Source organism: Gadus macrocephalus, chromosome 4 (assembly GCF_031168955.1).
Source record: "Gadus macrocephalus chromosome 4, ASM3116895v1".
NCBI classification, from domain to species: Eukaryota; Metazoa; Chordata; class Actinopteri; order Gadiformes; family Gadidae; genus Gadus; species Gadus macrocephalus.
The window spans coordinates 16,899,269-16,914,657 of NC_082385.1; the positions used below are offsets into that span (position 1 = coordinate 16,899,269).

General features: G+C 41.1%; 2 protein-coding genes and 3 long non-coding RNA genes across 5 annotated transcripts; 2 read left to right on the forward strand and 3 right to left on the reverse strand.

Moving 5' to 3' along the window:
• Positions 1-6,284: 6,284 nt before the first annotated feature.
• On the reverse strand, positions 6,285-7,408 carry LOC132455520 (uncharacterized). The gene is made up of 3 exons (XR_009525259.1): positions 7,350-7,408; positions 7,142-7,250; positions 6,285-6,690 (listed from the first exon to the last, which is right to left on the reverse strand). It is a non-coding gene; the product is annotated as an uncharacterized LOC132455520 (long non-coding RNA).
• A 3,239-nt stretch (positions 7,409-10,647) lies between these two features.
• LOC132456246 (uncharacterized) lies at positions 10,648-11,552 on the forward strand. The gene is made up of 3 exons (XR_009525402.1): positions 10,648-11,164; positions 11,254-11,342; positions 11,446-11,552. It is a non-coding gene; the product is annotated as an uncharacterized LOC132456246 (long non-coding RNA).
• LOC132456247 (uncharacterized) lies at positions 10,698-11,814 on the reverse strand. Its single transcript, XR_009525403.1, has 3 exons — positions 11,731-11,814; positions 11,431-11,515; positions 10,698-10,761 (listed from the first exon to the last, which is right to left on the reverse strand). It is a non-coding gene; the product is annotated as an uncharacterized LOC132456247 (long non-coding RNA).
• Positions 11,815-11,932: 118 nt separating this feature from the next.
• Positions 11,933-12,779, forward strand: LOC132456244 (uncharacterized). Its single transcript, XM_060050573.1, has 3 exons — positions 11,933-12,124; positions 12,242-12,433; positions 12,531-12,779. The coding sequence occupies exons 1-3, from the start codon at positions 11,933-11,935 to the stop codon at positions 12,756-12,758; spliced, it is 612 nt and encodes a 203-aa protein (XP_059906556.1). The 3' UTR covers positions 12,759-12,779.
• A 1,245-nt stretch (positions 12,780-14,024) lies between these two features.
• Positions 14,025-15,389, reverse strand: LOC132456248 (uncharacterized). The gene is made up of 2 exons (XM_060050574.1): positions 14,757-15,389; positions 14,025-14,615 (listed from the first exon to the last, which is right to left on the reverse strand). Exons 1-2 carry the CDS (start codon positions 15,332-15,334, stop codon positions 14,399-14,401), a joined length of 795 nt encoding a protein of 264 aa, XP_059906557.1. The 5' UTR covers positions 15,335-15,389; the 3' UTR covers positions 14,025-14,398.

Genomic DNA, 15,389 nt, shown 5'->3' on the forward strand with positions numbered 1-15,389 from the left:
TGTCAAAAAACTGCCTGACGTCGGGTGCTTTTTCTTGGCGAGTTGAATTTATCCCAACTTGAAAACCACCCAGAGCAGTGAAAAAAACCCGCTGGCAGCGGTGTTTTTAAAAGCACCCAGGATGTTTTTACAAAAACACCCTGTATCATAGGAATATAATGTAAAACATCCACCCGCACCTGAAAAAAAAACTGCCTGTGTGAACACCACCTTACAGAGCATATAGTCATCATTCAAAACTATGTAAAACAGACTAGGAATAAAAGGAAAACAGAGGTTAAACATGAATAATAATAATAATTAATAACACTCAAAGACGCCTAAAGTGAAGGGGGGACCTCACTAACCACCACCAATATGTAGCACCCACTTGGGTGATGCACGGCAGCCAATCGGTGCCAGAACGCTCACTACACACCAGCTTGAGGTGGAGAGTTAGGGATGAGGTGGAGAGTGAGGGAAAAGAACATATTTAAACACTATCGACCATATTTAAACACTGTCGATCACATTTAAACAATATCGACCACATGTAAACACTATCGACCACATTTAAACACTATCGACCATATTTAAACACTATGGACCACATGTAAACCCTATCGACCACATGTAAACACTATCGCCCACATTTAAACACTATCACCCACATTTAAACACTATGGACCACACGTAAACCCTATCGACCACATTTAAACACTATCGCCCACATTTAAACACTATCGCCCACATTTAAACACTATGGACCACATTTAAACACTATGGACCACATTTAAACACTATGGACCACATGTAAACCCTATGGACCACATGTAAACCCTATCGACCATATATAAACACTATCGACCACATTTAAACATGTAAACCCTATCGACCACAATTAAACACCATCGACCACAACCAAACACCATCGACCACATTTAAACATGTAAACCCTATCGACCACATTTAAACACTATCGACCACATCCAAACACCATCGACCACATTTAAACACTCTCGCCCACACCTACACACTATCGACCACATTTAAACACTATCGACCACATGTAAACACTAGCGACCACACTCAAACACTATCGACCACATTTAAACAAGATGTTCATAAAGTGTAGGCAAGGTTATACATTTTTAAAAGGGTGTATTTGTATTGCAATAAACATAAATCCATCCTTTTTTATAGTTGACGGGGAGAATTTATATCCTAGATTATAATTGTTTTATCTTAGGTTGAACAGAACAATCAGTGTAAGAGGTTTGGCCAACATAATAATCTAAATAAACAAGAACCTGGATTCGGGTATTCAGTCTGTATCTGGGGGACGAAACAGACAAACAGCAAAACACCCATGGAAACAAAGGTGTTTATATGGTTGCAACCAAGCAAGCTAGAAACATACAGGGCTCACAACAAAACGGTCGAGAAAACTATTTTTACAGGGCTCACAACAAAATGGTTGAGCAAACACATTTGTACAGAGGCTATCAACATCAAGAATACCACGAAGACAAAGGCCACCCAAGGGTACTTTCAATTTCAAAAGCAACACGGCCGAGTCTGCGACTGATTTGCAGTCTTCTTTTTCTTTCAGTTCAAGCTATTCCTGAACAGCTTGCCCAACGTTTACTCGTGTCTGGCCTCTGTGCCGGTCAGTCTCCCTTTTCTCTTCTTCTGTTCCTCCGACATTGGGTTTCTCTGTCTCTTTTTAGTCGGCTGATCTATGATGAATATAACAATCCCTTAGTTACTTGTGTTTATATCGAGCCGGTTCCGTGTTTGGGGGTCTGTGCCGTAAAGCAATTCGTTACTTCGGGAGACCCGAGACTCCCGCGAGAGTGGGCGGCGGGTCGCCGGCAGAAACATATTCCTTTTCTCCGCCAAGATGCGCAAGGGTGAGTCGAAACAACGAACAATCGAACAAAAATGTATAATAGAACCATCGCAATGAGGTAAATCAAGCCAAAAAAGTTGCATAGTTCCCCTTTCACTCGTGTCTGATCTCTTTTCTGGTCCATTCTTCTTTTGTTCCACCGACGGTCGCATCTTGGGTCCCTTATCAGTCGATTGATCCATGATGAATGCAACAATTGCCTCGCAACTGGCTGTTTATATCTAGCCGGTGCCATGTTTGGGTGTGTGTCTGTGCCGTAAAGCATTTTCAAAACTACAATCTGACTACATTTTCGAGGATACTTCCGCTGCGTCACATCCGGATTGTGTCGGTCCACTCCGAACAGAGCAAGTTGCATACGCGCTTTTTCACTGGAGAGGCGACATGGGTAAATGACACACCCACCAATCGACCCAGAAATGGATGCAGAACCATCAGCATAACTCTCAACCTGCATACTTAATGTAATTTTGGCTAAAAAAGTTGCATAGTGGGCCTTTAAATTAATACTAAGCCGTTATTAGGCTACTACATGATAAATAATAACCTGTGGCATATAGGCTATAGTTAGCCCCATAAGTCATGACATGACACAATGGCTATATCATCCTAGCTGCCTGCTAGTAACACTTTTAATTTGTGAAACAAATTACAGAAACTGTCACAGAAAGTGGACCAGCAGCAACAACCCCCTCATTCTCCTCTGATGCAGACTTGAGACAAGGTGAGCTTAGTTCAACATGAAAGCAGAAATAAGCTATTTTGACTTGAATGATTGTAGCAACAAGGTGTTTTAGTGTTTAGTGGCAATAATTAAGATGAGAGGCTAATTAGTTAATTATATCCTCCATGCTCCTACAGAGGGGCCTGCTGTTGTAGATAAAGGAGATGGGATAGACACACATGTGATGTCACCTCTTCAGCTCCTTAATGGCATTTATAATCTCCCAACTACAGAGCATTTTTGGGGAAATCTGTATAGCATTGAGGATTTTCTGCAACCTACCCGTAAGTGTTGCTGGCGGAGAACGGGCTTTCAGCAAAATGAAGCTAGTCAAAAACGACCTGAGGTCCACCATGTCCCAGGACAGAATGAACAGTCTTGCTCTTCTCTCGATTGAAAGCCAATTGGCAAGAGCATTGGACTTTAAGGACCTTATCAGGGATTTTGCCAACAAGAAGACCCGTCAGTGGGCATTTTCTGCGACTTGGTGATATGTTTGGGTATATATATTATATATTTTGTATTTGAAATGCAACGGTCTTTTCATGGAGACTACGCTCAGAGCAGCTGGAACTGAACAGGTTAGCTGGAACTGAACAAAATTTGATGTATTTTTCTTGCTATCGGCCATGTTTGATTGTGTTGTGTTGGTTATTGAACTGTCAACCCGCGAACTTGGGTTATGTTTATCAGCGTTACTATAGAGATCATGACGATAGCTGATGTAACGGGACTCGCAGGCCCGGCGTCATGGGCGGGCCTTAGGGGGCCTAGCCCGCCCTCGGAGTCAGTTGGGCCCGCCCTGGACGGACGAGCCTGTCAGTCTCCCGCCAACCAAAAAAAAAAGAAAAAATCGCAATATTTCAGATTTGTACTAGTTTGAAAGAAATATGGATATACAGCGTTTTTTTAATCAAGGATCACGGAGGGTCATAATCAGTGAAATTCATGGTGAAAGCCAGGAGTGTTCTGAGGAGTCACGGTCACCTGAGGTTGACCACTCTGCTCAAGCCGAAGCTAACCGGGCTACAGACGTTAGCACTAGGCACCAAGGGCCAGCTAACCCTACACAGCCGAGGCCATTACAGGCGTCCGAGCCGGGGGATCTGGGCCTTCTATGTTCACTAAATACACAGCATCGGGCAAGGTGTTGTTGAGTGGGTTGTTTCTGCTTGGTGTGTTATACAAACAAAAATGAAAATGAAAATGTCTTGTTGAGGAGCCTGTTCTGCGTAACTCTGCGCAAATATTTTTTGTCATAGGCTCAATTAATGAATTTATAACTTTTTTGATATTTTTTTAAATCAAAGGCTAGCCTATTGTTTGCCTGTTTTTTGTCTATTCGGAATGAGTGCTTCATCTGCTGTTGGATGAGCCCAGTGAAATATTCCTGCAATATTGATCACATCGCATTTTCACTTTAAAAAGGGAAACTGAACAAAATAAAGTTGCGTACAGTTTGCCATATCTCTGGTGCAGATTGTACCTTATTACACAACGCAGGAATCTAGAAATATTAGAAGTGTGGCTTTAACTGGTCCAACACAAGTGCTACAGATAGTTGCATTTCCGTTTTCCAAATTCCATGTGGAAGATAGGCTACCTAATGTGTTATATTGAGGGTAAGAGAGCTGGGAGATGTAGAAAATTAAAATATGCAGTAATTATTAGGCTATAGTTTAATAGCCCTAGATACACACAACTTAGAAGAAGAAGAAGCCTTTATTTGTCATTGCACGGGATACAACGTAATTGGACAGGATACGGACTCACGTTGGGTATGAGTTGAGTTTCGTGTCCTGCTGGTTACAATAATAAAAAAGTCTCCAGAGAATGTTTAGCCTATACTAGGAGGTGAATGATTCTGTACGTTTTTAAATTCTATTTAGTAGGCTATTATTTAAACCGCGCTCAGATATATTTAGCTTGCGCTACAGCCCTGCACTTTGTTCACGTGAGTCAGACATGGTAAGATTGCTGCTCTTTCCTTCTCACGTTATAATTGCATATAGGCCTGTTCACAGCTCCTTTACATCTATATATATATATATATATATCACGGGGGAGAATCCCCCGATTAAATCGACCTATGACTTTATATTTCTGGCCTAAAAAAATGTGCCCCCCCCAGAGCAATGCAAGGCCCCCCCGCAAATCTGTGTCTGGCGCCGGGTCTGCGGGAGTCAGGCCGTGTGCAGGACCAAACCGCGCTGTATTATCACTGTTCCACTGCGCATATGCCGCTTTTCCACTGCATGGTACCAGCTCGACACGACTCGACTCGACTCAGCTCGCATTTTTTGCGTTTCCACCGCAAAAACATGGTATCTGGTACCTGAAGTGGCTGCTTTTTTTAGTACCGCCTCGCTCTTGGTTCCAAGCGAGCTGAGCCGATGCTAAAAGGTGACGTCGGCAGACGGCCGGCCACTGATTGGCCAGAGAATGTGACGAAGTCACGAGAGCGACATGGCAACCATCCTGGTAACAGCCATAGCAGCGCCGCAGCCAACATATTCCACTTCTTCAACTTCTTCAACATGCCAGCTAATAATTGTAATGTTATCGATGTCCTCCATTGTTGTTATGTGGGTTCTGTCCATGTGTGGGTTGCGTAGGTGTTTGCGTCGCGCAGCCGACCCCGCCCACGTCCAGGAGGTACTATTTGCGGTGGAAAACGACCCGTGCTGCTACCGTGTCGAGTCGTGTCGAGTCGTGTCGAGTCGAGTCGAGTCGAGTCGAGTCGAGCTACATGTGCGGTGGAAAAGCGGCAATAGACAGTAAAAAGTAGCTGAGACGGTAGAGGGGTTAGAAACCAATAAATGAAAATAGGCTATTTATTTCAGGTAGCCTATTTTTTCACATAAAAAAAAAAAAAAAAAAAAGTCCCCCCCCCAAAAATCAAGAGAGTCTGGCTGCAGACATCCACCCACACGCACTTCCGCTGCAGACAGATACATCCACCAGCACACCGGAAATCGGAAAATAAAAAATTAAAATCGGGAAATAAAATAAAGATCGGGCGGTACGTAATGTGTTTACATAAATGAACGGGAGTTAAGTAATGTGTTTACATGAATGAACGTAATGAATTACGTTATAAAATTGGATAAACGCTTCCGGTTTTGGACAGAAGACTTCTCTTTCTGTAAATACACACACCTTATTCAGAATTCCCTCTGTGTTATACTGCAATCATCTCAATTTAATATTTGATAGGACACAAACTGATACTCGTATTGTAAAGCTGAAGGGCATCAGAGATTGAGGCTAATAATTATTTTAAATAGGACAGGAATAGTTAGAACAATTCCTTTATAGCTTCACCTTTTCTGACATATTTATATTAGGTCTAGTTATGTTACATTCTGTTGTCTTAATATCATAAGGTTCGACGGCACTCCAACATAATTTATCATATGTTATTAGCACTTTTGCATTCCTAAATTCTTACTCTGAACCATCATTCATTTGATATCTGGCTCTAATTGTCTATAATATTGTCTTACCTTGTGCTGCTGGACCACCTTATTTGGCCATTTTTAAATACGACAAACTCAAGTCTGTGTAACCAAAGTGAATAAGTAAAGTCATAAAAAAATCAATACATTGTAAACGTTTTAACACTTTATTCAGAACACTCAGTTAACCGAACTCAGGACCTCAACACGCGCGCACGCACACACACACACACACACACACACACACACACACACACACACACACACACACACACACACACACACACACACACACACACACACACACACACACACACACACACACACAGCAATGTCAATGAGTTTCCACCCAGCGACCCAGGAACATGGCGTTGACTCGAAGATCCTCCTCAGCTGCCATGTTAAGGAAGACCTCCAGGTCTTCCTGAAAATCAAAGGTGAAGAGCAGGGGATACTTTTCTTCTTCATCATTTCAAAAACGTATCCTTTCCAGGAGCTCCTGGTGTTCTGTTGCGTCCATATTCTGAAACGAGGGCTCGACCACCTTCCCCCGCCCTGAGCAAACCTGCATTCTGACGCAACCAGGCAACTCCAGCCACGATGTTGTCAATTGGCCCCTGTTTAATGGAAAATTAAATCCCACCAAGTTGGAATCATTTTATATTCAATTATATTATTTTTGCAACCAGTTAGTTACTTAAACTAAGACTTGGAACTGTAAGGTTCTACACCCAGGACTGTCCCATCCAGATAATAACACATCAAATTAGACAACAACACCACTGTGGTGGGACACATAACTGGAGGGGGTAAGTCTGTCTACAGAGAGGAGGACCTGAAACTGTGAGTTGAACACCAGAATCATTTTGTCCTCTTTAAATACTTAAAATAATGAAAGACCATCACACCTAGAAGGATGGCACATTCTTTACAAAAGATTATTGTCATGACTGAATGGTGGAAGAATCAGGGAAATTAAAGATCGTTGTAAGAGTAAATGAACAAAAAAAGAACAAACAAATACAATTTAACATTAACAGCATCAAAAAAATATAAATAAAAACTTACCTCATGTATATCATCTTGCCTTCTCTTCTTCAGTTTGAAAACTGGTGGCACCTCACCCCGAAGAAGAGCCTTAGATGCGTCGGTCCAGTGGGCAAAGAGTTTGCCATGGCTCAAATATTAAGAATAAAATTAATACACTACAAATACAATAGAGACAATCTTGTAACCATTTCTTAGTCAAACAAAGGTGAACATAATTTGGCCTTACCTTCCAAGGTTTTCGATTAGCATGATACACCAACATTTTCTCAATGCCGGCATATCAGTCTAATAAAATAGAAAAAATATCAGCCTTAATATAAAATAACTTTTTAGATAGCTTTGAATAAGCAAGGGAACTTACAACAGTGAAGTCAGAGGGTGCATCCATCACTTTGTAAAGGGCATACTGTAAATAAAACAATAATTTTATGTTAAGATTTTTTAAGCACAAAGAGTAAATAAATCCGACCAGTAGTCACACCTACCATCAACATAAAGATGCCACTGTCGATGCCGTACTTTTGCCGTGAAAAGCCCTATCATGTCAGAAATGAGTTAGTAATTGTACTTCTAGTTTCACATTATAATAAAAACAACAATATATTTACCTCAATGTCCAAACCAGTCGTCTCTTTCCATGGCCCAGGGCTGAGAGACTGACAAAGGTTGCTAAAATGGAACAGACAGCAGCATTGAGAGCATATCAATCATGCAAAATATGGCCCTTTTTCATGTACCGCACACACGTCTACACGAAAAAGGCTGAAAAATAGAAAAACTTAATATTTATTAGGGGTGTGCAGCAATTGTTGTCCCTTCAGAGCATCAACTTTAACTATTATTGGCATATAATTAATGATGAGATATATTTCTACCTCATACTGTACTTGACATTGGTTTCTCTCTGTCATTATATGTTTTATGAACTGTCCGAGCCCCAGCACCCTATTGACTGGGGGACACTGAACATTTAGAATCTGAGATTAGGATATTACATAACAGTAATTCATTAACTTTCATCCGTTTTATTACATTTTTCATATCTTTTCCCCCCTTTTAACTGAACTAAGTGTTATGATCTCTTAGTTATAAACAGATTGTAGGAACTAAACAGGCAGAATATTTAAAGATCGATTTTGTCTTTTGAATGATATCACACTTCTTGGCTGCTGCGGAGATCAACAGCTGATAGGTGCAACTCTAGTTAAAGCGAAACGATCTGCATCAATTCAATTTGTGCTAATTATTTTATTACAACTCAACTCTGTTTTGGACTACAGATGACTGTCAAAAGTCCACATCTTAAAATCGTTAACACTCGCAACACATCTACAAATCTGTAAAATCTTTTAAAAAGACAGACTATAGGCTACACAACGTTTACAACATTTGCCTGTCTTGCAAAAATGACACCTAGCTAGCGTTTGCCACCGTCAGTGTGGATAAAACGACAAATGCTTCATATTGGTGTAACGTTCTGTTATTTATTTGATGAAAAAATCTAAACTTAATGAAACTAATAGATCGGTAAAGAAATGCAAGTCTCATGCATTTATAATTGTATCGCTGTTTTGAATAGTCACCTACCATAACCTCCAAGTGCAGCTGAGCCGAACGTGTCACATCTTCGTGCAGTGAGTCCCGTTGTTACACCGAATTCTGCGACCCACCGAAAAGTCTGACCCGAGTTGGCGCTGTTGCATAATGTGCAACTCGCGCTTGCGCAGTGCAAAACGATTTTTTCTTTTTTTTTGCAATTTCCGGCGTGCTGGTGGATATTTCCATCGACATCTTATATGATAGACGGAGCATCGAATGCTACCAGAGCCCGTCTACGAAGAGCCTGGGCACTCCCTATACGCCCCATTGTACCGATCTTGGTTGTAGTTCCAGTAGACATCCACTGGGGGTGATCGCGGGCGAGTCCAGAATGAATGGGAGTCAATGGGGCTAGACGGCTAAATATGTCTCTTTCACCTGCTTGTCGTTGAAATATCGCAAATTTTATTGTAGATTCCGCAAGTTCAATATGGATTATAGTTCAAAAGTCAAATGAATGAGCACTTATGTCCTTTCGATTTCTTACAGTTTGGGCCGTTGTTGGCCGTATACGCTAGCATTCTGCTAATGAATACTGATTGGTCAGGGACGGACTTGCGACTGATTACGACCAGAGACCCCTCTTGACGGCATCTGAAGCTGAAGCGCATCGGAAACATTATCTTAAGGAGGACTTTCCGTCGAAGTTAATTTTTGCGTACTGTATTTATATTTTCCTGCAGGCCCTTTTATTTTTTATATGGTTATGTATGGTGAAAGTACATGGGTATAGATGGAATTTCTTCCATTTCTCGTGTTCAATGTTCAATGTGTTATATACATGGTACGGTATGACCACCTTAAATGATACAGTCAATGTCCCGCTCAATATCATTTCATCTGTCATTGTCCATTTTTCGAAAATAAAGAGTTAAAAAAGAAAAATGCCTAGAAAATGTGCAATGATAAACTGCTCCAACAGTGGAAAAGGATTGTCCTTCTTTTCGTTTCCCAAGGAAAGAAAAAGGTAACGTTCTTGCTTGCTCCTGTATGAATGGTCCTAGGCTACCTGAGGCTGCACCTGGTAGGGAAAGTTGCGCTGGAGCCCGGGTAAAATCGCACATGGCTTATTCAAGTTGCGCGCTAGACATTCTCTAAAGTGTCGAGACTCTTACAAATCCCATACAAATCATTTGTTAACGATTTAACAACTTCAAAATCTGCTATTACTGTAGTTATTTTTTTTGTAGGCCTTGGGCTGATGACCTTGCACAGAGGGAAAACCATCTACACCACTTGTCATTGATTTCTGCATTCAGTGATCTTTACAGATGGGTTTGTTTTAAGCCATTGAATATAATTGCTCTGCCCTGCAACACATTATAAGCTACACATGTTTGTTAAATGAGAAGTATGGTCTAGGTCACGTTGAAACAGTAACAGTTGTATAACAGTAATTATACAAACATACCAACATTGCAACAGGCAAGTTTATTCAAACATCACACTAACAAGAACACAATAAGAACAGTAACATAGTAAATAATTAAAAAAAAAGAGAAATGATTTAACAACACTGAACATACTGAACAGAGGCAGGGAAAAAAGGACAGAGGAACAACAATATAATAAAAGAGGAAGAAGACTTGTCCGTTACAGCATCAAGGTCCAACTGGAGAGATCAAGAAAGGAAGAGGCATGAGGAGGAGTACAACAGAACACTGCTCTCTAGGAAATTGTTTACTGATGTAAACTAAGTTGATGCAGTCTTACAATTATGATTCTAATCCAGGTTTCTATTTCAGGAGAAAGAAATGGCTCATAAACATGAGGCGAAGTGACCTCAGACACTCCATGTCACACGAGGAGTTAATGCAGGGGGGCTATGTTGTCTGTGAACTGCATTTTGAGGAATGCTTCCTTAAAAAAGTGAGTTGTGCATATTGAAAGAAATGAGAATTTAAATTAAATATAATAGATTTACTGATACATTGTGCTGTGTGTGCTTCGAATAGCACAATGGAAAGGTGGCACTCACCAGAGATGCCATCCCCACACTGGTGGATTGCGACAACCCGCCACCACTTGCCTCCCCACCTCTTAAAAGGCGGAGAAAAAAAAAGAAGGTAACATAACTGAGACCAAGACCAACATACAAATAATTAAGACAGTCCCCTGAAATAACATTTACATACATTACATTGAATGAATTAACTTTAACTGATCCTTTGATATTGACTGATTCAATCCTCAAAAGCTAAGCAGAGTCAATCTGAGGAAGAAGACAGGTATATAGACACAGAGGGAGGGACAGAGAAAAGCACAGAGGAGACAGCAGAAATTATACCGGAAAGGACAGAGGAGACTCTAGAGACAACAGTTGAAATGGAGGAAAGGACAGAGGAGAGCGCAGAAGGGACAGTAGAGTCAAATGGAGGCAACAAAGAACAGGCTGAGGCTCAGGTGACAATTCTGCACAACAGTCTCCAAAAGAAGGACCAGGTGATGTTCTGAGCTTCTTCAATTTCAAAATTCTGACTATTATATTATGTAGCAGACACACATAAAGGATGCCTTTTTTGTTATTTCAGAGAATAAAACAACTACAGGCACGCCTTGCAAGGCTGCAAAGGCTAAGACGCAGGAAAAGGAAGCCAGCTGCCATGCCAAAAAAATCCAAGTAATGTCAATGAAAGACAAAAACAAAATATGCCTTTAGAATTATCAACACTTGATTTAAGGGAATGCATATTGCATTTTAACACCACCTTGATCTTTCGTAGTCCCCATGAAATTATGGAGGAGATGCTCCAGAGGTGTCCTGAGGGCTGCCGGAACTTCATTAGGGCACAACTGTCAGAGGCAGGGAAAAAGGACAGAGGGAGACGGTAGCCCAAAGGCCTACCGTCAAATGAAGGCCATATTCTCGCTTCCTTCTGGAAGGACACTTCGGCGTTACGTTAGCGCACGTGTGGGATATTTCTCTGTAAATACGAATTTATTAAATAAGACTACTCAACTTCGACCAGTTTCACAATTTTAAGATTGAACAAAATCTGATTATTAACCTTTTATTTCCTGACAGCCTGGCTTCCTACAGGAAATCATCTCCCAAATGGGAGTCATCGCCGCCACCATGACCCCTGTGGAGATGTCAATCAAAAAACAATTTGATTATGATCGCAAGAACGATGCCATTTATGGTGTATCTGCATCTGGGGCTGCAGCAAAACAAGCGATGGTCGTCATGGCTAGGGGCATTATGGGGAAATGGAAGCAGGCAAGCCATACCTTAGAAAAACATTTGTTATGATATTGCTGTGTATATTCAAACACATTTACCTAAAGCATGTCTTTCAACAGACGGTTGGTTACTTCTTTTCCCCATCTTCAATGCCAGCAGATGATATTGCTACCGTCATTAAGGATGCCATTCGCCACCTACATCATATAGGGCTGACAGTATGTAGTGCGAAGAGTTTTATTATTATTTATTTTTTAAATAGCAGCATTAACAATGAACAAATGAACATTAACTCCAACCTTGTATTGACAACAATGGATTAACCAATTTGAAAGGTGCAGGCTGTAATATGTGACCAGGGAAGCCCTAATGTGAAGGCTGTGCGGAACCTTGGGGCTAGCCTGGACCCTCTGGGAGGTGAGGAGTCCCACTGTATCCTGGTGGGGGTTCAGAGGGTTCCTGTGATTTTTGATGTCCCTCACCTTCTGAAATCAATCAGGAACAACCTGTTCAAACATGCCCTACAGGTAAGCGCAGTAAACAAAGCAATCACAATTGCAAGGACTCACACTGAACATACAAGATATCACAATGATTCACATATGTATGTATTTACATCCTTAGACACAAGGAAAAACGGTTCTTTGGAAGCACATCAGCCAATTCTATGAGCTGGACAAGCTCCACACTATTCGGATGGCCCCGAAGCTTACTGATAAGCACATTCTGCTGCCAGCATTTTCCAAGATGCGTGCCAGTTTGGCTGCACGGGTGTTCAGCCACACTGTCTTTGCTGGTAAATTTTTTCATCTTCTCAAAAACTTTTCTTCAATTACTAACAGCACATTGTAATGTGACACTGACCACCTATTCAATGGTATCCAGGCGCGTTGTTAGACCTGGGCATTCGGGGCTATAGCCCCGGATCTTTTGGGATCAGCCCCGGATCTCTGCCGTAAAAAAAATAAACGTGTATGTATATATATATATATAATAATAGCTGCTTTCATACACGTAAGTACTGGCTGCTCTTCTGAATATATGCTGCATCGTTGCAGCAACATTGAAGACGATCGCGTTGACTTCTGCGGTCTGTTCTGCCTCCATGCTGTCTGCGTCAAACCAAAACAAACCTGAGTGACAGCGGCCGCACTTATCCCGCCTCCTGCGAATTTACATAATATCCCTCCCCTTGCAATGCCGGCGCTGGCACTGGCCGCGGGAGCAAGATGTTATTCAAACAAAAATGCATCAATCATTGTTTTATTCTTTCATTACACAATTTCTTTCATTCTTATAAATAAAAAAATAATAAAAATACATATCGTCGCTGTCCGATGAAACTCGCGTATATCCAAAACGGTTACTTTTCAGGAAATGAAAAAAGGAGTAGGAGTAGTAAGCAAGTACGCGGTTTTCGAACACATAATTGTGATATCTTGTATGTTCAGTGTGAGTCCTTGCAATTGTGATTGCTTTGTTTACTGCGCTTACCTGTAGGGCATGTTTGAACAGGTTGTTCCTGATTGATTTCAGAAGGTGAGGGACAATTTCAAAGCAGTTGAACGTAGCGTTGTCATACTTGGTACGTCGTCTTTAAATGTAGTCGTAATATTGCCAGTGTGATGGTATAGTTCACATTTTACCAAAATCGAGTTTAAATGGACATACGTGCATATTTTACCGTAACGGTGGTCGATACGCGTTCTTCCGATCATGAATGGGCAAGTCGCGTTTCATACTGACAGATGAATAGGCTACGCTAAGTTTATTAAATAGCCTACGTCCAACCTAAGGCTATTTAATAAACTGAGCATAGCCTATAAATCTTGTCAGTATGAAAATCAGTCTACTGATTCATTGTCCCTTCATATTTATGTATCCTGCTAACTATGAAGCGATAATGAATCAGTACACTAACAAGCTATACAGAGGTTGTAACGTTAGACCTACCGTAATTGTGTCACTCCTCCACTCCTTGACCTACGTCTCAGGCGACAAGGGGAAAACTTTTTCTTGCGATAAAGTTAGGCCTACTGTAAAGGAAAGCTATTGTCTCACCAGGCTATCATCAAAATAATATTTATTTGGCACTGTATTGCAGAAAAGAAAAAAATGAAGCTGCCATTTCACTAAACTCCAACTAGCCCGTTCCTGTTTAAGCAGTTACGGCTAATTAGACTCACTACTGCTACTACAGGTGGAATTATAAAATAGCAACTTGCCTAAATGCAAGATTTTAATCATGTCTTTCCTGTCAGATTGGCAGATAGGAATTCCAAGAGTTCAACAGATAAAACCAAGTCATTTTCAAACATGCACATAAACAATTACTTGTCAATACTCAATAAATATAACATTTCATTAATACATTAATCAATAAGACATGTATATAGGTAGTCAGAAAAACCACACTGGCTTTTATCAATAAATAAATAAATAATGTTTAATAGTGGTGTGTATGTCATTGTTTGTGCTATTTGAGCTGACCATCACTCATGGTCAAGTGCATCATAAAATGGATGAAAGTCCTTCGGTAAGACATGTTTCAGTTCTTGAAGGTGCTTGAACTTCAGTGCTTTAATTTTCTGGGGGGATGTATAGAGTGGGGCCACGCTGACACACGCCTTCCTCAGGGATGGGGATGTGAAGGGTTGCCAGTTGTCGGAGTGGAGTAATTTGAACTCCATACTGCCGTCCACATTGTATCTAATAGAGAGATTAAAGGAAAGAGGGATGTCGGGGAACAGAGAATAGGAGGGAACCAAAAGCAAGTTTAGATTTAGGAAACAAAATATTTTAATATGATGTGGCTAATATTTCATGTATGAAAAAGTAGTCTGTACAGACCTGACTGCTCGGAGGTCATGCACCGTAGGATCGCCTGCTTTGCTACCAGGTCGAATTGACTTGCAGATTTTCACTTTGCTGAAGTCTTGGAAAAAGCTGTAATCAACATACTTCAGCTCGTATGGTTTTGGACTTGAACGAGCTCCCCGAATGACTGCAGCATACTCAGCTGGAACGTGTACATCTCGGTTCCTTAACTTTCTTTCGATCACACTGTGCACAGAGTCACATTCCATCTGTGTGTGGCCTCTTTGAAGGTACTTCTGCGTCACTTGCTTTTTTCTTTCAGTGGCAAACTTTAAGAGGGCATTGCTCAGGACCAGGTTTCGGTTTTGATAACCACACCCATCACTCCAAAGAATGAATTCAGTGTAAGTGAGGTGTGTTTCAAGATAGTCCACAATGCAGGAGGCAAACTCATTGGCAGAGACCCCCCCCTCACCCTCATGCCAAAGGTAATTTGTCGCTTCATGTGATGCCATATTGTAGATGGTAAAATTATGGACACCAAGCTTCATTTTGAAGTAGAGGGCAGACGCTTGAAGCTTTGGGCAGAGGAGAAGGCCCTGCAGATCCATGCATGCAACCAAGGTGGTGTTATTTGCAAGTTGCTTGTCCCTATCCTTTTCTGCT